Source organism: Anopheles coustani, chromosome 2, assembly GCF_943734705.1.
Source record: "Anopheles coustani chromosome 2, idAnoCousDA_361_x.2, whole genome shotgun sequence".
Taxonomy (NCBI): domain Eukaryota; kingdom Metazoa; phylum Arthropoda; class Insecta; order Diptera; family Culicidae; genus Anopheles; species Anopheles coustani.
This window is the reverse complement of record NC_071289.1, coordinates 47,826,117-47,853,049: the sequence shown is the minus strand read 5'-3', so window position 1 is coordinate 47,853,049 and position 26,933 is coordinate 47,826,117. Positions and strand designations below refer to the sequence as shown.

Genomic DNA, 26,933 nt, shown 5'->3' with positions numbered 1-26,933 from the left:
TTTCGTCCGCGTTGCACTGCCTTGTAGAGTCTCTATCGAAAACGAATGTGTCGCCAAAGCTCAATAAAGTTTGTTAGGTTGTTGGGTTCAACGCATATATTTCCTTGTTGACATGTTCGTGTTATCCTTTTCACAAGCGACGCATCCTTGCCGAGCACGTTTAAAGAAGAGAACGCTTAATTCCATTTAAATCACTTTTTCACAGGAACTTTGTTTCCGTATTCACTGTTGGAAAACAATTTTTCTGCAGTTGCGGAAAAGTTCCAGTTGTTTAAAAAGCGTTTGCCCTTTTTTCTAGGTGGACATTGCAATGCTTCATGTAAAACTAATTACATATTTGAACACTGTAGATTCCAGCACACGGTTGATTTCTTTGATAGTTTCACCAATCAAAAACGGTAGACATCTTTTTATGGTTCGGCAGTATCTCTCCGCATTGCACTTTGACTTTTAAAATTAATAACGATTCGTTATTACGGTACAGTGAAACTTTTTGTGCCACGCGCAATCATCAAACTGCCATTTAGGAAATTTAAATTTTGTAAAACGACAGGATCACATCACTGCATTTTGCACTGAATGTTTTGATGTGTTATTTACAACTTTTGATCACTCGGATTAACGCTGTTCATCATCTTGAAACACGCAGTGAGGGAGTAGATATGAACCACGTGCAACTACAATTTTTAAACGTTTTCATTCTGAAGTGGGGAAAATCAGCCATAATGTGTCACTTCCGACTGGTTATCCAAGATACACGCGTTTTTTTGCTAGCATTGTTATGGCTTTGCCAACTGCCTGGCCTGCTTCCGCACGGACGATTCATATTAGGGCAAAAGATAATTCCCGTATACCGTATGAGATCGCTTTTTGGGAGCGAATGCAGTTTCACAGCTAGCAGCAAAATGAATTCCGCATTCTTAGCGACACTATTATGCACAGCACTCACTTTCTTCACACCAAACCGACGTACTGCCGAGTAGACACAACCGTTGCGAATCAAAATGACTGTTGGTGTTTTTACAAGAGTTTAAGGTCAAAATCGTAAATAAAAACCCACAACAACGACGTCGGCGCGGGTTGTGATAAAAATTAAATGAAATGGCAAGCAATATCGTCTCGCCACCTACACAAGCGCCATACTCGATCGTTCAACAAGACGGAGGAACAGTGGGACGGCTGCTGCTTGATGTCGCAGAAATGAAGAAAGCGGGACTTTTGCTTTCTTTGTGTCGCGAGAAAGTAAACATTGTTTCACCTTGATTCACCAACATTTCCGACAGATCGCACGCTGCATCTTGCGGCGATAAAGTCAGGGTCAAAAGTGCACCAGCATGCAGGTAAAGACAGTTGCCACTTTTTGCCACTTTGTGATCACTGTACGCATCCTTGATGAAGTAGCTCGAACCACCATAACAACTTTTTCAGGGGCAGCAGCACCATGGGCAAGGTCCAGCAAATTTCCCCCCCGATACTTGAGCAACAGAACACACCGTAATATAGCCAAAAACTGTATCAACAAATGCCGACTTTTCACAATTTCCACAAAAGGCACATTTTCGAAAAGTGGGAAAAAGGAGTAACCAAAGTTTTCACTTTCGACAGTCGTAACGGTTGTCGTTGTGGTTGCACAAACGGTCAAACCATCGCAGCATAAGAAACTGTTTCATCGGCGGCATTTCTGCAGGCGCCGGGCGAAACTGAAAAACGTGTACGGATCGAAGCAAAGTAGGTTACCGACTGAATCGTCCGAACCGTGCTGCCTGTTCTCGGCGTGAGCCGCGCGAGTGGCGAATGAAAACGAAACACGCTTCCGTCAGTCAGCTGCTGCTGCCCCGCAAGGGTGCTGCCCCCCATCGCAGTCCCTCCCCCCAAACTATCCCCACCAGCCCTAGGGCTCCCTCCGAAGAGTAGACCCGACCCGAGGCGACCAGGAAAAATCGCGCGCGCGTTCAACGAAGCAACCAACTCGCCTCGCGGATCGCCCAGCGAACCGGGCATCTGAGCAACGGAACGTTTCTCACGCACACAGCCACTACCACCGGCCAGCGGCCCAAGTGGCACGAGGCAAGAGACGTCGATGGGGCATCTGCATTCAGCATCTCGCATCAGCAGCACTTTGCCAGCGAAAGGGATCCCACCAAGCTTCGGCGCTGAGAGTGAAACAGCGCAGCTAGCGAGAAAGTGAGAGTGGTGAGAGCGCACGGACCGATAGGGTAACGGATTCAGTGTTCGGAGTGCGTACGGCGACGGAGGGCGGATGGTGGGGCATAGTTGGGTCGTACCGCTATTTTTATTTTTCCCTTTTAAATGGCTACCAGCGCCGGCTAGCGCGTCACCCACCATCGTCGAGCGAGCCCCTTTCCACCCGGTGCGGAAGCCGGAAGTGAGAGAAACCGCGAGTAAAATGAGGAAGTAAGTTTAACTTTCCAGTCGGGGCGCGCAACAAAAGCGATGACAAGTGCAAACAATTCGCCAGCCACAAGAAATGTGTGTCTCAAAATCAAGTGCACCATGGCTTAGCTGTTAAGAACTCGCAGAGTTCCGACGGACGCTTTTTGGAACAGTCAATTTATCTTAATGCCTAGAAGTAGAGATAATCCATCACCTGCCTAACCTATATGTATGAAAAAAGTATTCTGAAGTGGGGCGTTGAAGCCTTTTGTATCTGCCATCTACATTGAGAACTTTTAACATGGTTTACGTATTTTCTAACCAAACAGTTTCACTTCACCGCACGGAAAACCACCACTGTGTGACCCACTTGACCGTCTTTAGCAGGAACAATGTTGTTTGTTAATATAACCCTCGCAGCTGCCTTCACTGCTTCCACTTCGTTTTAGGGTCGCCGGTTTATTTTTACAATACATAAAAGCAATTGGCAAACACCTACAGTCTAAAGGGCCCCGTTTTGCAGGAAAGCAGCAAAATAAAAACAATATCAACGTGCATAAATAGCCGTTGTGCCCATTTTCTAGCATTGCTTACGTCCATTTTTTTAAATGAACTTCTCTATCAATTGGTAAAACCCAACAGGGGCTTATTATTACAAACATCAACAATTTTTTCGATGTGTGTTCCTAATAAGCAACACGATATTGTTATAGAGAAAAGAAACAAAACCAGTTTAAAGCTAAACTGTCAGCTTGACTTCAACTTATTGATCAGATGAAATAGAATGAATTTATCGTCAAACCTATTCCAGAACAGCTCATCTGAAATCTTCAAACAGCTGCTCAGTGTTAGGCAACCACAAATAACTAACAGTGCAACGAACAGGGGAACCGATGATCGGTTTACATAATGCTCTTCAATTGCGTCTAACGCTACGTGGCGTTTACTCTTACAATTACCGTTGAAAAAGCCATGAAAAGAAAGGAAAACCGACCGCGGAAAAGGTAGTGAAAATGGTCGCTCTTGGGAATGGCGGGTTGTTGCCCAGAAAAGGCTTCCAGTTGTCGTAATGATCAACTGGGAAAAAGGAAAAAGAAAGAAATTACCGTACCTGAGATGGAGATACAATTGCACTAGAGCGTGGTCGTGGGAAGAGAAAAATGAAACAAAATCAATGGACACGGAAGAGATCTTCAGCTTGATCGCACCACAACGCGGATGGCTCTCGCGGTTGAGGTTAAGCTTGCCTCCCCCGCCAAAGCTCGGCCCACCCCACCTCTCGGTGTAATGAGGAAACGAAAATCGAGATCAAAAGGGAATCGAAATAATCAACCCGGAGATACCTCATTTCCAACAGAGCTGACTGGAGCGACTTCCTCTTGAAGGATGGAGAAGGTGTGCCAACTCGAGAGAAAGTGTGGATGAGTAAACGGTAACGTGTACAGCTTTCGAAGGTGAACGCTCTGTAGGAAAAGGTGAGCGAAAATTCTGCTTTCGTGGCACCAAGCCGAACTTTAAATAAACTATAGGTTAAAGTTACTAATAGTTACAGAAGGTTACCTTCGATATTAAGCAAACAATATTGGAGCATAGATAAGCGTTGTATAACAAACCATTTACGGTTCACAAATTTAGTGCAACAACAATTTGAAGTAAAAATATGAGAAAAACTAAGCTCGATTTCCTGGTCACGTTACGTAACTCGCTAAACGAGATTGTCGCGCGCAGAGATGAACCGAGTGCGAAAGAAAGTGTAGGATATAGGAAAAAAGGAAATTCAGGTTTCCGCGCCTTCCTAGCCTGGCTCACATACATCCATTTCCCTCTGGTTGTATGTCTCGTTGTGCATTTCTTATGCGAACCGTACAAAACTGTGGTCTAGAGGCAAGATACGAGATTGAATGTCTCTAGACGATTGCATAGGAAAAACATTGATCTCTTCCGCGTTCGTGACGGGGACTTTTCCAGGACCAGGTGTTACGAGGTTACAACCTGCTTGAGCGATTGTCGTAGTTGACATTTCTCCGTTCAACAACAAACGGGTATCCATACACATCAACTCCGGTCGTGAATCTGATTATGTTACCAAATCTTGCTTCCGTCGAGCAGAGTTGTAGTTTGCGGAACAAAATCAGAAAGTTAAGTTCTTTCTCATGAAGCTTCCGTACCGTACAGTTCCAACATTCCTTTCGTTAGTTTTAACGTAAAATACAGTTTTTTTTATTCAAAACATTTTTTTCACGCATCTTAACATTGACATTTTTGCTACTTCAACACTATTTTCACTTCCACCATTTTCATTTCACGCATACTTATGTTAAATAAATGATCAATTATTTCACATAAGTATGCTTGAAAATAGCGTTAAAGTAGCGCCTTTTTAGCATCATACGCATACGTTGTCTAGTTATGAACGAGATTAAAACAACATAGTTTTTCCTCCTTTTGAATTGAATTTTTAGTTATACTCTCTGTTTACAGATTGCTGTTCTCTAAAAAGTATAAAATAACACAGTGAAATGTCAACGTGAGACATTTACAATTAAAGCTTTATTAAACAAAATAAAATCCCTCTAAGTATAAGCAGGTTGCATTTAAATTCCATACCTTTGCGAGTGTGTTAATTGTTAATCTTTCTGCGAAGAAAGTTAAGTCTAGTAACTTAAGTGTAGCTTAAACGTGCTAAGAAAATGTAGCTTAAGCGAAGATGGAATAATTTGGACTGAGCTGAAGAAAGCAAAGCGTAAGGAAAACCGTGCCTAGCGAGGGGCAATGTCTGGCCGAAGCAGAAAAGCGAAAAGTTGAAACCATGCTTTACGTAACTGATCGTTGACTTCACTTTCAACTTCCTCAACTGCCAACTTCTGCTATTCGTATTTTTACTTCCTAGTGCTTCCTCGCCCGGGTTGCTCAGTTTCGCTCGAGGGCAGGGATAGATCCCTTTTCCTGCTTTCCGTTCATATAACCATGGCCAAGCAGCTCTCTGGAGCTTTCCTGAAGCGGGGAGCCGCCGCTTAGCGGTCGCACCACACTTTCCTTTTCGCTCATGGACACAATCCGTTACCGAGCGTTTACCACCTCTTCTCCGCGGAAAACCTCTCTTTTCTTTTCCCTCTTACATTAATGTGCATCGCACTTCGATCATGATATTTGCGCGGCCAGTTCTTTTAGCTACCTCTGTACCAGTGGCTGAGATTTGCCGAGAAGAGAAAGCCTTTCTTTTCGGAAGGCATAACCTGGCCTTTTGTCCGCGGTTGGATGTCGTAAAAAGTTTCACTTTTCATTCATGCTGTTACTGCTACAAAAAAATCATAACCCGTGGCTTTTTCGAAGGTAGTTTTATAAATTACTCATTCCTTGCACGTGCTGCAGACAAGAACACCTCTATGAAATGAAGAGTTCAGAAGTCAAATGTTAAGTGCTTTGTTTTGAAAAAAAAAAAAAAAATACGATTATAACACTATCCCAACTTCTAACATTTTTTAAATTTTAAAAATTTAAATGACAACTTTCTTTATCTAAACATGAAAATAATATTATTCAATAAAAGACTAATTTGAATGCGTTCGCTGTAATCCTTTTGTGTTGCCGCGATTGCATGAGCAAGGAAGGCACGTTTGGAGAGTTTCGAGGAAGATTAAACTTGACTTTCTCAAAAAACCTCCTCCAATGCAGGCAACGCAAGTTCAAACACATACACATATGGTTGTAGCACGTTGTTATAGTCAAAGTTTTGCATGTGTTTCCCCTATGCTATGGTATTCCGTTCGCTTTGGAAGGGTACGTACATTTTAGCTTTAACAGCTTAAGCTGCGGATAGACGGATGCAATATTTCACTGCAATGAAATAAAATTTGACATTTCTACCAAAAATGACAGTGAATGCAATATTCCGATGCTTAACCACCCCGTTTGGATCTTTGCAACATTGCAATGAAATACGGATAGCAATATTGCAATGACTGTCATTTTAGGTAGAAATGTCAAATTTTATTTGATTTTTAATATTGTATTCGTCTATCCGCAGCTTTACAGAAATCCTGCACCTTAGCAATGGAAATAAAAAATTAAAAATACAGAAACGAAAGTAACGCTGTGAAATATAGTATGCGCCGAAACGAAAAAGGATGGGCTAGTAATATTGTGAATATTGTGCGTAATGTGTGTTAACTTCGACTGATTCACCTCTGTTTACTATCCTTCGTGCTAAATATAATTAAGCACATTTGAATATAGGATCATGAAGCCTTCATCTAGCGACTACTTCGGCTGGAACAACTTCGAGGCCTCTAAACTTAACCAGAGTTAAAGTATTCAAGTGTGTATCATGCGGCACACCCCACCATTTGTTCAATAGTGATAAAATGCTTTTGCGACTCATCTACAAGCAAACATATTTTTTCCCTCCCTCCTCTGTTAACATGACTTGATCGAGACTTTATCCCCAGCATAACAGTTGAGATATTACATAACTATACCTAACGATCCGACGGATCGGTTGGTTAGGTATCATTCTCTTACCCTTTCTCTAACTCTATTCCGGCATTTGTTTTTACTACACATCTTGTACTACTCTTTTATGTATGTTGAATTTGATAAAGAATGCCTCAATTGCATCTTATTGGCATTTTTTATTATCTAGAAATAATAATTTACCTAGAAGATATCTATCTTTTTATTGTTATACGACATTGCCTTTAAAAGTACTACACTTCAAATTGTGAGCAACTTACAATTCCAATATAAATATAAAATATTTATATATAAGGTGGTATATATATAAGGTGGTATATATATTATATTATATATAAGGTGGTATATTCAAGGTATATAAATCCAATTCCTTGCCAAGTTGTATATAAAGCCCATTGGTGTTAGTATATTTATTGATTTCCGCATTTTTCTAATCCTTGCTAACTATTGTTCAGTATCCGATGTTTACAAATGTTCTAAAACATCTTGATAAAATTATCATAACACGGATATGTTCATCGATCATGCTGAAAATTAAGTAACAACAACCGTTCAGCAAAGTTTCACTTTTATTAAAGCAGTTTTACGCGGTTTGTAGGTAAAGTATTCTACCATATTTCATAAATGCAATGCTGTAATAGCCAGACTTATCATTAGCCTTCCCTAATAAGCAGGTTAGTTGGTTTTTGACAGCAAACTAATTAAACCAAGTTCATGGCTGATTTGTCTATTCCAAAATTATTAGCTTACACGTTGCATATCTTTGGTACTTTCATTCATTTATAATTGTACAAGCTTACCCAACGAACTTCGCCTCGTCCAATATTAATAACTCGTTAATATGTTGTTATAACGCTATAACGCTAATAAATGTTATAAAATTCTGCTAAACGATTCTTGACTTCGTCTTCATCGACTTACAACACGATCAAACAATTTATATGAGTGCAATGGGGCAATGGCATTTTTAAAGGCAGCTAAAATTGCACGTGCACTCAACCAATCGTAGTTTCGATACTATGCGCCAAATTTCAGATAAAAATTTGTAATGAGTTCAATTTTCAATGAAGTGTATTGCAAAATAGGTGGGGGAATTTGTTCATTTCTAATTGCTAGGTGTCCTAGTGCAGGAACACTCACGTTACAATTCACGATCCAGTACAGATCTAACTCGATAATTCTGATTTTCATTTGTAATTTTCGAATTTTTCGTTTTCCCTAAATTTTGTTTGTCCCAAAAGGAACAATTTAGGAAGGTTTTTACAATTTTTCCCATTTTCTGGATTTTCCTTAGGGAATTTCCCATTCCCCAACTCTTCCTTGGTTAAAAAGGAACATCATCCCAAGACATCTTCAAGATTGGCTCAGCCGATTATGAGTATTAGCGTCAAAAACTAACACACATTGGATTTTATATGATTTTTCGCATGGAAAAAGCTTTATTTATGTTTTCTGGTTTTCTTTCTTTTGCTTGGAAGTTTTTAAAAACATTCATTCTTATAAATCCATCATTGAGTCAAACGAAAGCAACCACCTGAAGACTTCGTACTTTTTTTTAAAAGGAAAAAGCCGTTTTTACAACTTTTTGAATTTTCCGGCTTTTTCTTGGGTAAAAAGGAACAAATCATACGAAGACGTCATCAAGATACTGTACCTTGGAAATTTTCAAACTTTTTATTTTTCTAAAACCTTAATTGGACCAAAAGGAATAAACCATCAGAAGACTTCGTTGGGATTAGTCCAGCCGTTTTGTAGTTTTCGTTAGGGAGGTAAATTTAATATTTTAATATGGAAAAAAGCCGTTTTTACTGAATTTTTGGGTAAAAAGGAACAAATCACACGAAGACGTCATCAAGATTGGTCCTGCCGATTTTGAGTTTTAGCATCACGAACAAACAAACATATATTTTTATAGATATAGAGATTTTATTGTACAACAATATTCACCTGTCGCCAACATCAAAAATAATGTTCTGCTTCATCATAAAATTTCGACACAACAAAAATAAATGTTTGATTATTAATCTTTAACTTGCCAATCTTGTGAAATAATTTAACTTTTGCCATACCATAAGAACAAAAACATTAAATTAAAAAAACATCATACCTACAACATTGTTTATTTTAAGCAAACTCCCTAAAACAAACGTTTTGGATATAGTTAACAAAACATTGCTTTACTTTGAAACTATTATCATTGAAAAAGTTGCTATACGAAGTGGCGAAGAGCACCAAACCACACCCTTGGATTCGTTTCTTTACTAAAAAAATAGTATTTAAATCGCGATGCCCGTCAAACAACACGACGTCGCTTCGGACGACTCGACGAGACGGCTTTGCAATTAATACGATTTCGTAGCAACACTGGCAAAGCGAACCACCATCGGCATCGGCACACGGTAGCGGGAGAATCGCAGCGATGCTCTGACTAACCTAGTTTCGTACTTTAGGTCAAAGACCTAGCATGAGGTCGACACCGTGGCAACGTTCGTGTAGTGGAATTCTACAAACAACAGCCTCGCCTGCTTATTTTCAGTGCAGTTTGCTTGCGAGCTTTTCTGGTTTTACAATAAGCTACCCTAGATGTTGGGCCCCCCCTGGGAAGAGTTAAAAACCTGGTAGAATGCAATGTTACTCAATTCCATACGAAACAATTTACAAAGGTAGAAAGTAGTACATTAAAAGATCGAACTCATCGAAATAATGCAAAGCAAACATCGGCAGCAGATGAGCTTCCATAATTTGAGCTACAACGAACAATATAAACACACCAATGCGAGAGCTAAATATGACGAAACTCAAAGTACATTTCGCACCCAAACCAGGTAACCAGCGAGTAGTGAGCACGATTCCTAGTGTTTATACCGAATAGGCCCGCCACGTTTGGACGCGTGGAGAGATGGGGAGGGGGGGGGGGGGCATAAACGAAACAAACAAAAAAGTGAAATCAACCCAGTTCAATGAACTTTTCCTTACTATATAACCTCTAACGATGGCGGTGGCGGTAGTGAAATGTCGCGCTTTTCTCAGGGCACTTCGTGATGATGATCATGCGCCTCCACAGGGGTGGGAAAAAAACGACAATTGTAACCGCACGCTTTTATTCAGAAGCAGCAACAATAACAGTAAGAGTAACGGCAACAGCAACAACACAGACACACACAGTTTGCTCGAGATTGCGGAAACGGTGGAGCAGGAATTCATGCAACACTTTTGAGACGGCTTACATGAAACGAATTCATTGGCAGGGTCGGCTAAAAAAGAAAGCTACATTTGCAATAATGTGAACGAACCTTGCAATAGCTTATTGAAACATTAAAAATTTTCACTAGAACGTTTTGAACCACATCAAGCATTTTAAGAAACGTCGGAAAAGAAAACAAAATCAGTCTACGAAATGTGTCCGCAAATTTGAAACAGAAAAGTGCACATACAGCTCTCTTACGTTGCAAATAAGGTAAAATTTTAAGAAAACAATCCTCATTTAGCTCATTATTTTTCCCCATTTTGTAATGGCGTCTGTCATGACTTTTGAGCGACATATAAAACAAATATTCTTTTGCGATACACATTGATTACATATTCCCCAAATTACAAACAAGAACTTTCAAACATGTCTGGCCTTTGGTTGGATTGAATAACAACAATGACAGGTGCTCACTTTGATAAATCATCGGCGGTCACTTCATGATTATAAAAATTCAAAAGAGAAGGCGCAACGTGTGCTATGTGTGTATTTTTGTTTTTTTAGGCGACATCGAATATGCTAAACATCTTGCACTTTCACTTTACCAGAAACGTGAGCAAACTCCCTCCTACAGCAGCCAAACAAGTAAACAACGGGCTTACCAGTTTATTCACTGAGCCATGAGCTCTCCTAGTGTGCGTGATTTGCAGCGCCAGGTCAAGCGATGCAAGTTTTTCAGTGAATTTTCAGATTGCTTGCAACGATGGGTTCGCGGCGTCGGTGGAAAGAGCAGGATGGAAAGCCAAAACTGTTCCCCACCAAATCGCTGGGGCGTTACGAAGATACTTCCTAGCTCTCAGCTTTATATAACAAAACACTTCAATGGCAAGAAGGACCACTAAGGTTGTGGCGTCTCAGGTCATTGACACAGCGTAACGGTGACGATGCGTTGGTTAGGCTTAAAAGTCACGGTTTGCTGGTTAAAAACATTAAACATAAAATAACACCCTTATTTGCGCTGTGTAGGGACTCCAATACAACATATCATGAGGGAAAAGAATATTTTAAACAAAACAAATGAGTTTAATCTTAAAATTTAAACAAACGTATGTCTAAACAAATTGAACTTATATACTGCTTAGGAGCTGAACCTAAAAGATAACACTTTGCTTGAATATCTTTTTGTGAATAGTGGATAATTCCAAACTATAAAAAGAAAAGAGCAACCTTAAAAACAGAAACAAAAGGTAACAACGAGGAAATATTTAAATGTTAAGTGAGAGTGGCGAAAAAAACATCGAGCTCGGCTTGCGAAGCTGACACATTCACATGAACAGCGCGGGGGGACTGGAAGAGATAACAATCTTCAACTTTCACTTCCAGGTACATGCACCAAAGCGGAACCAGAAAGCTAATGTGGACAGGTGAGACGAACAACGTTAAAACAGGCGGAAGTTTCAATGTCTAGTTTAATGTATTTCCTATATTTGCACTGGAAACATCGAAACGAATTACAATATCCATGAAATTAATTCAAAGTTTGTTTTTTTTTTGGAAACTACGCAAACAAGATATGTTTCATAGTGGGTGAGAAAATGTACAGACATTTTGAATTCAATCCACGTCCCGTTATCGCATGGTTCGTAGAAAAGAACAAAAATAGAAATCTGTGCAAAATAAAAGCAATCAAGAGTAGTTATAATTTGCCATTTTGACATTTCTTGTTGCGACCCTTTCGAATGGGACTAAATATCGAGTTCAAGGAAAAATAAAAACAAAATACTGTCATGGGAGGCCAACGAAATGAGCTCTTTAGCAAAGCAAAAACCTCTTTTTGTTCTTAAGGATCTTAAGGGTCTCATTTAGGCCAGGGAGAAATTGAAGTCTCCGCATTAGGAAGTCAAGGATATAGTCGGTTTATTTATTGAAAATCCCAATCCTACTCACAATTTTATTACCTAGAACATAGGTTTTATAGTGCCCATCAGAAAACCATCCCTGGAATTTGAACCATCCACTTCTATTTTCAACTTTTCATGCATGTTTTGCTCAATCATTGATAATTGACATTGACTCGTTCATGTTGTAGGGTGACGTGATGAAGGAAGGTACTCTTTCTTCAATGATGTTTAATGTTAATATTAAATAATAAAAACTCCAGCTGAACTTAATTATAGCTACTTCTTTATAGCATTTACAACCAGTGAACAATCATCAGTCTGCACTCAGCTTTAAATTAAGGTCCAGTGGATGTCTGAAAAGGGTATGAAAAAGTATAACATAAATAGTTTTATGTTGTGTGATCGTCAACATTTTCGCCAGACAAGTTCATCAATGGCAACGTGGCATTCACCACTCAAACAGTGCGCTTCGTAACAATTCATTGCACTTTTGCGCCTCGTGGTGTGTATCATTCCTCTTGCGTCTACGATTTTGCTAGGCGAGAGCACTACAACCGCACCCTCCCATAATGTGGACGGTCTATGATGGTTTTGTCAACTTAAGCTTAACTGCACACCCAACCACCATGGTAAAAGCGAGTCGACTAAGTTGCCATCACACTAAGTATCACACCAGCACTTACACTGTCCCAAGAATCAAGTACCAAAGCTTTTTCACCGTCTCCCTCGTCCTACGCTGCCCTAAAGTATGTGCCTAGATGCGAACGACAGCGTCGAGGCACCATACTTACACACGTATAGGTACCGTACTAACACACAGCGTTTGGCCAGTTGTGTTAGTGCTTGTGTTCGTGCCCCCTAGAGAAAACTATCAGTAGTAGTAGTCGTCCAACGTGCACTAGCATTTTTATTGTAGTAGTTTTGAGATAGGGTGTTGAGAATTGAGGTCGGTTCAATAACACCTTAATGAAATGAAACGAAACGTTCGGACGTCGCTTTCCGTGCGCTCGCGAACCAGGCGCGAGCTGTGTTACATCACTCTCTTTCTCGTCGCTCGTCCGACGCCTTTCATCATGTTCCTCCGCCTTCTGCAACCACCTGCATACTTTAGGTTTGTTTCCTCCAATTGAACGACGCCGCTCGAACCTCATCGGCAACACCCACGGAGACTGTTCGGGACGAATGCATGTGCATCACCCAACAAATGAAGCAGTTTGAGTAAGTTAAATCACCATACATTTTGGGAAAACTCAAGTGTCTGTAACAATTGCGTGAAAGTTCAATGAAGCTACAAACCCTTGCAGCAATGGCGGGGTTAACATCACAGCGCTGAGTGAAGCTAGGATCTAAATGTCGATTCTTGGATTTCTTGGATACGTTTGTCTCCAATTTTCTGCACAGCTTACGAACTTTTAGTTTACAGTGCACAACTGTGTTGTGGAAAGCATCGAATGTGTATTTCTGGCCATCTACAAAACAGGCAGTTTGCTTTCCATTTCCTTCTACACGCTAAACGAACTTTACTTTCACGTCGCCATTGACTTTTCATTGTCGGCCATGAAATTCGGGGTTCGCAATCGCTGCGTTCATATTAAACCCAACAACATTATGCTGCCGAAGCGACGCAATATACAACGAATACCGCTGGATAGCGGAACCGACAATCTTAGCGCAACGGTGAAAAAACAATCCCTTTCCATCCAACCGTATATGTTGTGCGTGCGTGTGTGAGAGAGATAGAGTATTTGTGTGTGTGCGCGAGTGTAGCTGGAGAAACCGGTTATTCCACTTTTACTATCGTTTCGAGCGTCCACCATCAGCCATAAGGAACAGAAAAGGGGGAACACGGTGTAGTTGGCGACCGCCATTTTAGTCAGATTGTCATTTTTCGTCCACTAGCAGCAGCTTGGCGAATCCCAGCTCCTTGCGGCGTAATCGCATAACCATGACCACGATAGGGTGATGACGCGCTCCGGTCATTCGAAGAAAACAGGAAAGGACAGGGATCGTTTTATCGGTGTAAAGAGAGGACAAAGTCATGTGTAGTTCGAATTGGTATTGCTTGTGGCTTTCTCCCTGCAAAATGAGCTTTTTCCTTCTTCCGGTTGGTTACACGGGTCTGTTCGTTCGATGCGCTGGATCGGTAGAAAAGATGAATGTCAAAATTTGAAGTATGAAATATTGAGGCATTGGGTTTGCAACGGCTATGCATACTGCGCTATAATCGCTATTATCGTTGCCACTATCTGTCAATAACTCACCCATGACTGTACTAGCACATCAACTTTTGTCTCTAATGCATCCGTTTGTCTCTAATTCAACAACTTTTGGCTTGTGTTGCTTTCGTACTGATTTTAATGTTGTCCCTATTTAAAAATATGGTTAATTCAAATAAATGTAAACATGAAGATAATTTTTTGTACTAAAAGTTTCCTAAAGTTTTCCTAAAGCTAAAATAAAATGAGTCAAATGAAATGTTTGATACTGAGCAACTATTGAGAAAATACAGCATATTTATGGCAGCGATTATAAACAAACAAATGTTTACCAGATATAAAAATATGTTCTGTGCAGATTTCGAAATGGGATAGACAAAACTGTACTCGAAAAGTAGACCAAAAATATATGTTAATGCATGACACGAGTTGCTTTTAAAGTATGAAGTAATTGATGTTTATTATTGTTACAGCGTATTTATATACGAAAGCCACACTAACACTTTTTTATTGTAATGTTTTCGGACAGTGACAGAAACTGATGAATTAGAGACATACTCAGATGCGATGCGAGACAAAAGATGACGATCTATTTCAAAACATGGTACACCTTTGAGACAACACCACTTGTTTTTGAGATAAAGTTTAGTGATACAAACAGCACTGCTGTGCAGTATGTTGTACCGTACTTCTGCTGTAGTTTCTAGAAGTTTTAACATACAAACGAAACAAGCAAGAGCTTCGACTACGAAAGAAATAAGGAATTCGACTTTGACGCAGTGCATCTACGAAATCTACACGCACTTACTTTGAAGAAACTCAAAGTAACAACAACCATGCAGCGAACCCAAGCTATGGAACATGTCAAAAAAAAAACTATCAATGGTGTGAAAGGTTTAACTAAACTCACCCGAAAAAGAGAAAGTGCACGAATGACTGAGTATTTCGTCCAACTTCACCTACACACTCGTTAGCGTACTTTCGATTCATCGTGTTATGCCAAACATAAAACGGGGAAAGGCCAATACCCTCCAATAGGGTCGGTCATTTTACCTTTTTTTCGTTTTTGCAGTACCTCAACTCGTTCGTCGAGCAGCGGAAGAGAACATCCAAACGTAATATTGAAAATTTTGCGTAACGAAAGCATGGAAAGCAACGGTAATGTTAAAAAAATCCTACACAGAGCCACACACACGCAACCCTTCTTGTAGTATGGGTTTTAGAGTTTAGTTGCTTGCATCGACTTGAACCCCACGATCATGGCCAAAGCCAAGTCCGGCAAGACCGTCATGAAAACTGCCCGTGTGTTTCCGACAACGCCCCGTGATCCGTTTCGTTTCTCTTACCGATCGTGCATTAGCCGGGCATTCAGCTACTTTCTCTTTTTCGGGGCAAAGCTGCGGACAACTTCGTAAAAAAAAATATTAACCACTCTCAACTTTAAAAAGCTTTCAAAGGGCACGTATTGCTCGACCGATGAATCGTACATTCCCGCTCCTTTTTCGCAGCTTCTAATTGCGCTGTTCCGAAAGTTTTTTACCAAATTTAATCTTCGAATGGATTGAACATGGTGAATATCTTGCTATAGTTCTGTCCGGAACTGCGAACACTACCAAAGCATTTCACAATTCTTTCAAAAATGATCTAGGAATTGTGTTGTTGCAATGTTAACATAGGAATTGACAGAAAAACGTTAAACAATCAATTGTTCGTAATATAAAAGTATTTATATTACCATTAATTTTGTTCTGTGGGAAACACAGTTCCACTGCCAACCACTAGAAGTCGATTGTACTTGTAACGCATTGCTTAGTCGATAGAGCACTTTCTGTTTACGTAATTACTACAAATTGAGAAAACTTAAACGTAATATTGACGAAATTATTTATAAACATTCTGTTTAAAACCATAATGTACTGTAAGGAAATGTAGTGTAATTCATGCTGAAGCTTCTTAAAAGCTTAATTTGCAGTTAAAACGATTAATTTACCAACCAGAATCCAATTTAACGATGCAGGTTGGATAAATTAATTACTTTCGAAAGATGTAACCTCATGTTCTGCTTTAGACCACAATGTCACTCGCGTTTACATAAGGAAGGATAATCACATCAACTCAATCATTAATTAGTTATTCATTAATTAGACCTTTTTAGACCAATCATTAATTAGACCTTTTAAGCAGAAAACTTTCAAATAATATGGACCTGTTAAGTAGAAACATATCTTGCAATCCATTCCAGAAAAATAATTCAAATCCTCTTAGTCCGATTCTTCAACTCCTCTTCTACTCCCAAAACATAATAAAGCCACAGCAAAAATCTTAGATTATTGTCAAAACAATTATTTTAGAGAGCACTTTTACCTCGTGTAATTTAACAAAGTGCGGGAATTCGACATCGATAATGAATCATTTGTGTGTTATGGATCCAGAATATGTACAACCTTCAGTTCATTTAGCTGGAGCAGTGTCATACTAAATAAGTAAAGAAAACATGATCGTTTCGCCTAACACATACAGTAGTGCGTTTCGCCCTACATATGAGGATGTTTTCATTTGTATTTCCACAACCAGAATGTAGGGTTTATCCAATTCATTCCAGTATTCTTTGAGTTACATATTGAGGTACTTGATGAATGTCTGTTTGACTGCAATATATGCTTGCAATATAACACTTGTTATGGCTTAAACTGTCGTAGAGAATTCTTACATGATTTTAGGCATGATTAGCATTATCCTATATTCTCAGTTGAATCTTATTCTAGAATAAGATGTGAAACTCACATAGAATGTATTAGACACGCCAATGTACATCTTCTATTACTTCATTTTGTGTGCTTTTCCCGCTAATTTCCCTAGTGATCAAAGGCAACATTTAACAGTTATTTGATTAGCACTCAAGGTGGCCTAAGGGATTTTAAGGTATTTTTCGCATCATTTCAAAATAGTTCAACGATGCCAAGCAATGCGTTGTCCGCCAATCAAAAACGCAGGAGGAAGTCGGCACTATTTTAAGAAAGCGTGCGGTTCACAGTGTAAAATGACCGAAACATGCATACACCTACACGCTATGTTCCCGTTTTGAAGCATACTCGCTGAACAGGAAAGGGAAAAACAGGTTTCTTTAAGAAGCGCACTCTCACTTTGGCTTCTACTGAATCGCACAGAACCCGCAGCGATGAGTAGAACAGCGCGTCTGTGCTAGAGGGGCGTCGTAGGTCCCAATGCAATCGACAGGCAATGATAAAACGGAAAGAAAAGGGGCAGGGAACGGCACGCAACGGCAGACGCTTGAATGAGGAGAGCGAACAACATAAAAAAAGAAGAAAAATCGAAAACAACCAGACGTTTCGCGAGACTCGCGAGAGCGGCTTGGCCCACGAACACGCGAGAGCCGCGAGACAGCGAGATGAAGACGGAGCTACGAAGGAAACAGAGAGTGCAGAGTAACATGGCGCTCTGTCGTTTGTACAACGATTCCCGTTCGTCGGAAAATAGGTCAGCCATTGAACCCGGACCCCATTGCTGGTCGAGCGCGAGTACGGAGCGACGTTGTTGGGGAGTCGTTATTTATACTTTTATGTTAGCTATGTGCACCTACACACACTCGCGTAGCGCTCATAGCGCTACGACAGCGTTATTTCGAGTTCAAGCGAACCATGTTTCAACATTCAACTGCCTCCTATGTTTTACGGAAAGAAAACTTCATAAACTAATGCAATGTGTGTTGTTGTCACGTCGGTTCGGCAAGTTCAACGCCGTAAACTGAAAACTTGAGATATTACGAAGCACGGAGCTTTTCGATTGTAATCCGTCTTCTTGCATATTTCCATCGCTGCTTCCACACACAATAGCGTAAATTGCATGCCTATGATGCATAAGCCTATATTGTGCAAGCACACGCTAAAAAAATGCAACAAAAACATAAAATAAAACAAAATTTTAAAACACTCAATAAAATTTTAAACAGCAACAGTGCTAAATAGAAGGGATGAAAACCAACACCGGTCTAACAACAAACGCATTTCCAATGTACAATCGATTTTGTTTCTGTTTTATGTCCCGACTTTCAGAGAATAGACATTTACAGTTGGTAAGTAACGAATTGTATCCGTTTTTCGTACCTTTGAATAAAATGTTTTGATACAAAGTTGGTTGCATTGATACAAAAAAAATGTAACGTTGACTAAAAATTTAAATGAGAAAACATTACACAAACCACCTCAACCAATTAAGATTCACAGCTTATGGCTAAGAATAGCAAAAACCAGTTTTATGGACTGTTTTATAACCACCTCGACGGCGCGGGTTCGAATCCCAACCGAGACCGGGACCCTCCCCTGTACGAGAGGACTGACTATCCAGGTACAACAGGGAAACAAGTCTCGTAAGCCCTTAAACGGGCAGGCATGACCAAGAGGTCGTTACGCCAAGATGAAGAAGAAGACTGTTTCATAAACGTGTGTCATAACAAAATTTAATTGTTATTTTGGCTAGCAATGCGGGGAGTAGTTCTTATGTGTATATTATTTCAAAAGGATCGCCGTTGGAGTTACCGAAACTCTTCAAAAACTTTCTAAAAGACCCAGCAGTACGTGAAAAGTTTCTCATATGCCACCTATTTTTCGGAGATTTATTTCATTTACTCCATTGATATTTATAAAAAAATATTTAACAAAATTAAAATGCAGACTGAATGCAAGGAAACAAGAAACGTGCATTAAACATGAAAGACATCACAAAATAATTAAAATTCCATTCTTTACAAGTCCTGTACAATGTTTGAAAATAAAGCTGTGCCCGCAAGGGTTAACTGCTTCGCGCACCATGCACTCCTCCTGCTCAATCTTCTAACTTCTAACCCAGTGGAAAGGGTGGACGTCCATGGAGACGCATGGTACTTCGTGGGCTATGCAGGGACCATATCTACGAGTCTGTTACGAAATTTTACCCTCTTGCCAAATGCCATTAAACTTGAAGACCTTTGCTCACCACTGTGCGCTCACTAAGGTGTGCAACCTCGCATTTAACTAGCTCCACGCCACACACAGCTGCGACTCCGTACATTCACTACCATCTGTGATGAATACCGTGTCGTGGTAGCGAAACGGCCGTGAACCACAGCTGCACACGTCTCTCTAAGAATCTATCTACTGCTACCACGGTTTATCTTTGAGAAAAAAAAAGCAACAACTATTGCATCAGCAACGGAAGGTTTGGTGACCATATGATTTTATGAAGAAAATCCATCTACTGAGGTTGAGGAAATTGTGGAAATGTTCTCTTGCACGCTGACCGATCAGTGGAAGGTTCTAAAAAAATTCAAGTGATACATCACACGATGGTTATGATAACAGAAGCCATGAAAAAAATCATTTGATTTTAAAGACTTCGGAAGAAAACAAAACCAAACCTTGGCAACGAGTAAAGATACCAAATGTATGGAAATCTTTGCCTTTAACCCCTTTATAAAATACCAGCATTACTTTACACAGTAGTATTTATTTAGAAAAATAACTGTCTCGGGTTCCTACGGGCTTTGGCAGAGATTGAGGATATTACAAGCGAAAATATTGACTTAGCATTAAATCAGTTAGAATTTGTATATTTCTTCATTTTCGGCAACATTAACAACTCATTGAATAGTCAGTAGTTTTTCTAAAAATTCTAACTACATATTCTTCGTGACTGAAAATGGGAACGAAAAGAACTCTAATATGCAAAATGAAGGTTTCTTTCTTCGTTCGTAGTTAAAGTCTCCGTGGGTCGTTGCAAGGGAAATTCAGGACCACCAAACGCTACAGACGTTGCATACAAACACCAATCTGGATGCGATGCATTCGTCAAACGCCGTGCTAGTGTTAGTGTCACGACACCACCACTTAAGAAGACATCGAGTGGTATGAATGATATGCGTTATGTAACGGACATACAACGTTTACTGGTAGCTACGCTACCGAAGCATGGTTATTTAGTGCAAGATCATACGATGGCCCGCAACGTTGATCATACACTCAATGAAACACACTTGGTATGTCGCTTCTCTACCGGTTATCCAGGTGGTTAGGTGTACGATAACTGACCGGATGGATACAGCTAATTCGAAGCATTTGGCAAACAAACATAGAAGCAAAAGAAACATGCGTATTACCGTTTAAAGACTAACGCTGTTTGACAAGCAAAACGGATTCCAATGTTAAAGAAAAAAACCAGTAATCGATTGAAACATCTTAGAACCAAGAAAAATTCGACTCAGTTTATCTACTCTTTTTACAGCGTCTTATAGCCATGACATCACCTAGATGACCATCAATCGAATGGCGTTGAGGTCGTTAACCCTTTTCTGGGAAAGCGTACTCGAGACCCATCAACTGAAACGTAACCAGCTTTCTTTTCGGCACATTACTCTCACTTTTCTACCGTTTAACTTCCAGCTTCTGTCAGTCCTCCCTAATAATGCCACTGCATATTCCGAGCATGTTTCTGTTTAAAACGGTTCTGTACAAGTTCGCGTGTGTTGTACCAGCGATCTTGAATTTAAAATTAACTCAATAATATTCTCAGATACGGAACCATTTTCTTCTTCTTCTTCTTGGCGTAACGACCTCTTGGTCATGCCTACCCGTAAAGGGCTTACGAGACTTTTTACCCTATGTGTACGTGGATAGTCAGTCCTCTCGTATAGGGGAGGGTCCGGTCTCGGTTGGGATTCGAACCCACGCCGTCGAGGTTGTGAGCCCCGGCGCTCATGGGCCGATTTTTCTAACCGGCGCTACCAACCATTTTGTACAGACTGGAACCATTTTGTACAGACTGAACTTGACATACCTATTCAGCGATCCTCAAACTGTTAGCATCTTGATCAACCTACCTGTAAAGAAAAGGAAAAAGAAAATTTAATAATAATGTACGAAAATCGCAAACTTGTAGGAATATCTTAAACATTGTTATACATCGAATAATACAATTTGTAAGATTAATTAATCGAAACCTTATAGATATCTAACATATTTTATTAAAAGTTGTTCCTTAAAATGAATATAATTTTTAATCATTGAAATTAAGTAGATACGAGCGAAGAATGTTTTACCAAATACATAAAAAAGCTAATTGGATACCCTGTGGGAAGCCAATGGAATCACCCGGCAAAGGATACGTTGACTTCTGTATTGAGGGCAAGTGTTACGTAGGAAAAGTTCGGAATAACCATGAAAGCTGTAGCATGATAAAGCGTACCGTTTCGTGGTCGCCCCGCCAATCGCTCTCTGAACGTTGCCTCACGCATGTAGAAAGTGGCAGATGTGCGAAATAGAGACAGGCAATACGAAACCAGTCGGCGAAACAGAGTGGACCAACTGTGCTCCGCGTAAACAGTGATGGATGAACATTTCGTCTACGGATTCCATGATTTTACACTGTTTTCGAGCGCAAGTAAAACCAACGGACACTTTCCTCTAAACAACCGGCAACCGTTAGTGAACTTTTGACGTTTAACTGAATACACGAGACCGAACTAAATGTATGCTAAACGTTATTAACCCCTTCACAGTTTTGACCGAGCCTGACTCGGGCAAGCGGATGGAATTTGAACTGCTTTGCCATAAAAAGTTTGGGCAGTTTTTTGTCGCACGATTGTTTAGAGGAATGTGAGAGTTGTTTAATTCGTGCGGTTCGAAAATGGTGTAAGTTCCAACTTGCCAATGCACTACAGTGAAATTTGAAACGTGTCCGGTTTGATAGGAAAGAAAATAATCTAAACTGCATTTCTGATTGACACGGGCACACACATTTCGGCGAATGATGTACACTACACTGTCAAAGTTACGCATACATAATAATGACCCTCGCGGAACCACACCTCCACTGGCCTTTTCTTACTGAGCTGTTCCAAGCCACGATCGTGTCCTACATGGGCCGTAAAAGCTAGACGGGGACGCTACACACGGGCGAAACAAGCAGCATCTGTGTGTGTCGTACATGCGGTGCGCGAACGAGTGTGAGTCTGAATAAAAAAATACATAGCTGCGAAAGGGCAATGCCCGCTTCGAATTTGACCTACTAAGAACACACTGTCATTGCCGTCATGTTTTTCTGCTGCTGCTGGTTCGGTTGCGTCGCCACGTCGCGTTTCGTTCGTTTATGTGACCGCACAATACATTACCGTCACCTCCACACTATCGTAGGTCCCGCGTGGCGTGTTTAGCCGTGCTCTAGGAGGCAACAGCATAGGAGGTGTTTGGCTGATGGGGAACTAATTGTTCCTTCTTGTACACCCGCGTAACCGTGTGGTGTGGTTAAATAGACGTCGATGCGTGGCGTTTCCCAGCTACGGTTTCAAGTTTGCACTTTTGTACTCATTCATATTTCGAACGGAAACGAAACAAAGCGCCACACAAGGAAAAGTGTGACTCGCAGTCCAATCTATCTTATTTTAATTATCGATGGCTGTGTAATTGGCTGCAGTTTCCAACACCGTTTCGTTACGAAGTCAACTGTTGTCATTTGCTAACAGTATCTTAACCAACTTCAATGCGATAACAGCCGAATGTAGAATTAGGCTGAAAAAATTGTGTATTCCTTGTGGTTTACAACTGGTTTCCTTCAGAATTGCTCACGTACTACTCCATCGTGCAGGTTGTATTCACAATCTTCTCTAGATTTTTCCAATTATTTCATTGTACGTTTGCTCCACGACATTTCCATTTACTTACTTTGAGCAATGATTTGCACTACCTATATTTCCTAACTGAACATCTTTGATTATACGTTCGTTATCATTTCTAATTCCATGACTTCAAATCTCGTTCTTAACAACAGATAGGAAATTAAATGCAAAATCGCGTCAACAGTGAAATGTGCACGAAACGGTTCGCTTTGCGAGCATGTAACCGTGGCATATCTTTTGTTTTACGCAACCAACTTTTCACAACCATTGACCTACAAATTTGCTTGCAGGTACGCTTGTGCGCGACCGGTTCCCAATCCTTCTACTTTCTTTTTCTTGTTGGACGCGTTCGATCTTTTTTTAGTACACGAAAATGCATCGTTTGTTCTAGTGCGCTTAAAGGGCCAACATACACTCCCGCATCAACGTTTCGGCATGGTGACCATGCGCATGCTACCTAAGCAGCACACAGGACAGGAACTTATTGAATGTTTAGACCTGAAAAGCTTACTTTTTTTAGAATGGCAGCAGACCTAACATAAAATGGATTTCAATATCTCGTGTTTTTAAATGTCTGTAGTTTTAAGATATTTTGTTAAAATTCGATTTCTAACCGAGTAAATTGATTTTTTACAAAAATCCTCACATTAGTTCGGGAGTATTAGTTAGTATATTTCATTCCATTCGGTTCGAATAGAAAATTTATCAATTATCACAAAAAATTAATTATATTGTAATCATGGAAGTATTATAATTACATTTTTTTATTAAAATAAAAAAAATGGAAGCGGTCGACCCAACTATTTTTCGAAATTGTTTTTTAAATCTGAAATGTCACATTTTCGATCCAAATATTTGCTATAGCGTAACCATATAGTTTACCCAATATTGATAAATAATCAATCATTAATAAAATTGCCTAATAGAGATTCCGAACCATGCATCTGAAACACTCTCTGCTTCGATTTAGAGATTCATAATTATCAGAAGATAAATGGAGCCCAAAACGTAGCTGAAATGGGAAGGGTGGTCTTTTCCTTCCCCTTTTTATGGATGCATAACCCACACCCATCAAAGAATCAGACTCACTAAAGATTCGTCAAAGATTCATTCACTGTTCGGGTGTCTCCCTGTTTGTATTATTCGAATAAATGCACATCGAAAATTGCTTCGATGGTTTGGTGGATGGTCCTTATGGTTCTGTGTTATGTTATGTTATCATGTAAAATATGGTTTTTACTGTTACTCAATTAAAATTACTTAAATAATATATGATTCTGCCACCGGGGTCGTTTCAATTATTTCTTCTTTTCTGACGTAACGATCGTATGTAGATTAAAATTAGTACGTAGACCTGGTCTTAGTTTAGATTTGATCCTGATCGATCGAAATATAAAGATATATGCATGGTTATCCCGCACTACTTTCTTGGTGCATTATCATAACTGGAACCTAACCCTAACACACCTAACACAAAGGTCCCAAGAAAATGTTGAACAACAATGTGCACCAAACTCTGCCTGATTTACTTAATATGACAATCAAGGCAAAGCTTATAATAATTACAAATTTATTTTAACTCGCTTTGTTGTGCTTACGTACATATAGGTTGATTACACCCTAAGGTGGAAATCTATCGGAAAAGAATCATGTCGTTCAATATATTATGTGGGCATATTCATGTAGGAAACCTAATTGAGAGTAAAATTCTCAACAGATTTTATAGTAATTGAATTGTAGATTGACACCTCATAGCCGTTAATTGTCGATAGTTTCACGTGAATGTAGGCAGGTATATGAATAAGAATGAACCAATATCATACTGAGGAATCTTTTTTATCAAGTTTATCATAGGCATAGGGTCCTGAATTAAAGATTTTCTATCGACATCCATCTGCAGCAGGAAGTTCCGTAGATGGACATTAAATCCATAATGCCAAATATTACACGTTGGAAGGACAAGAAGACCGCGAAAAATAACAAACATGTATTTGCAGAAAAGGCAGTGAGAAAATGCGCCGTCCAAAAGTTGAATGCGCTCGACATTAGCCCAGATGGGAAATTAGCTACAGAAAAAAAATCCCTATGAATGAAAGATTTAAAAGCTGGTTTATTATTTTGACAAAAAACTCGGATCAAATTCGAATCGTAACTAAACACTAAAATTTGTGCGGTTCAGTTCCGTGAAATAAAACCTTGTGGTTCCATTACAATCTCCCCACCTTCATATCGCTCCGTATCGTAAATCGTAACTATGCAATTGGTTCAAAATCTGTAAATGTATTTGTGTCATCGAACCGGTTAAAACAAAACGGTTTTTCCAGATATTTAAAGCTCGCTGGTGACCAAGGTTCCTACAGTTGCGAGGAATCTCCTTGAGTTACCGTTTCGATGACCCGCACGAACAAACCCTTAAAGCTCTTTTAAATTTTACAAAGCGTTATCTTTAAAATTTTGACAATTTTACAAACGTGGCAAAAACATTAAGTTTTAGGCAGCATAAATACAAACTGTATTGGTTTATCTGATGCTCGTGCCCGGCAAAGAGTGTAGAAGCTTTCATTTGAACCGGTTCGGCTCACCTGTCAGACCACTCCGTTCCGTGTGTTGGAAACGCAAAAGCACAGACGCACAGTTCCTCCCCAATGTCGCGATACATCTCGCGAAACGCTCAAAATGCCTACTTATCGAGAAGTAAAACTCGCTCAATGTTTAGAAATTACCGGTAAACCTTTTTACTTCACAGACTGCTAATTATTTTCTAATCGGTAGAACTGTCCCACATTTTGAATACGAAACATAATTTCATAACACCATACAGAAAATGTATATAATCTATTTCATTACACCACGAAAAACTGTTTTTAATTTATAAGATCTAAGAACGATAACTCATTAGATCTGATAAGCAATACAGTTTTTCTGCGGAAGTTATACAAATATTTCTCGAAAATTAGTTTTTTTCCAACCCGATCTTGTTTTTAGGACCAAAAAAACAACATCATTTGAAAGAGTGTAAATGTACCTTTCCAGTCCTGTTTGAAAAATGAAAAAATCTTCATTTGATTAGGTATGCACATTGTTTCGGTAGAACTAGTGTTGATTAAATTGAAAATTATTATAATCTCAATATGACTTACTTTACCAATTTGTCTCATTTTATAAGTTTATTCTTTTATAAGAATGACTTTCATTTAATCCACTCTTCGAATCATGGTATATTCCGCAAAGTCAATAGATGAAAAATGCCTTTGTTCCCAAAAGTTTCAAAAATTTTAAACATTGTTTAAAACAAAACACAAACAACAAAATTACAATCATCCAAATCTCAATGGGCATAAATTGTTCAATTCTATCACACAAAAATATTTCTTGTTATTATCCTTACAGTTTAGATTTCAGAGCCGTCCGCCAAAGGTATTGCTGTATAAATTGCAGGGCTGCTTGAAGAGTAGAAATTTCCTCGAAAATCCAAGCCTCAATACGCCTGGCACGAAGATACCGCTTGTTCACAGACAACGATGCGCCTCCTAGTGGTATGCTTGTGTATGTGTGTATATGTATGTGTCACGATGCGCGAAAATAAAGGGTATTCGAGTTCAACGACCGAACACGACCCTGAAGCGAGGTCACCAACCTTACGGGATATCGATTTTGTTCCCATTTTCCTCGAATCCTCTCGCATCATCATATCTGCGGTTCCAGAAATCCCTTTATATCCCCGAATCCTTTTCAACTGTATGCAGTACACAAGACACGAAGACCTACTCAAGCATACACACACATGCATACAAACACAAACCCGACATTGACGGGTGTTTCGAGTCGGACAGACACATGCTGCTTGATCCCAATATTTGGAATATGGTAGGATGTCCCGGGATGTGCCAGGGAGGCATTGTTCTTTGGGTGTTTATATTTTCCCTGTTTATTTAGCTAGACGAAATCACCACCGTATCCCACATGCTCATGCTAAAGATCCGAGAGCGCGGTAGAGGCGCATGCAAAGGCTGTGAAACTGCAACATAGGTTTTCATTGGCTTCGCCTTGTCAGTTGTTAAAAATAGAATCCCCTTCAGCCCGATCTCCACATACAA

General features: G+C 39.7%; 1 protein-coding gene across 1 annotated transcript in view; it reads left to right on the top strand.

Moving 5' to 3' along the window:
• Window positions 1–2,407: 2,407 nt before the first annotated feature.
• Window positions 2,408–26,933, top strand: part of LOC131264478 (uncharacterized) — a 41,913-nt gene continuing 17,387 nt past the window's right edge. The window contains exon 1 of the mRNA XM_058266777.1: window positions 2,408–2,415. Within this exon, the coding sequence (XP_058122760.1) occupies window positions 2,408–2,415 (8 nt within the window). The remainder of the gene's footprint in view (window positions 2,416–26,933) is intronic.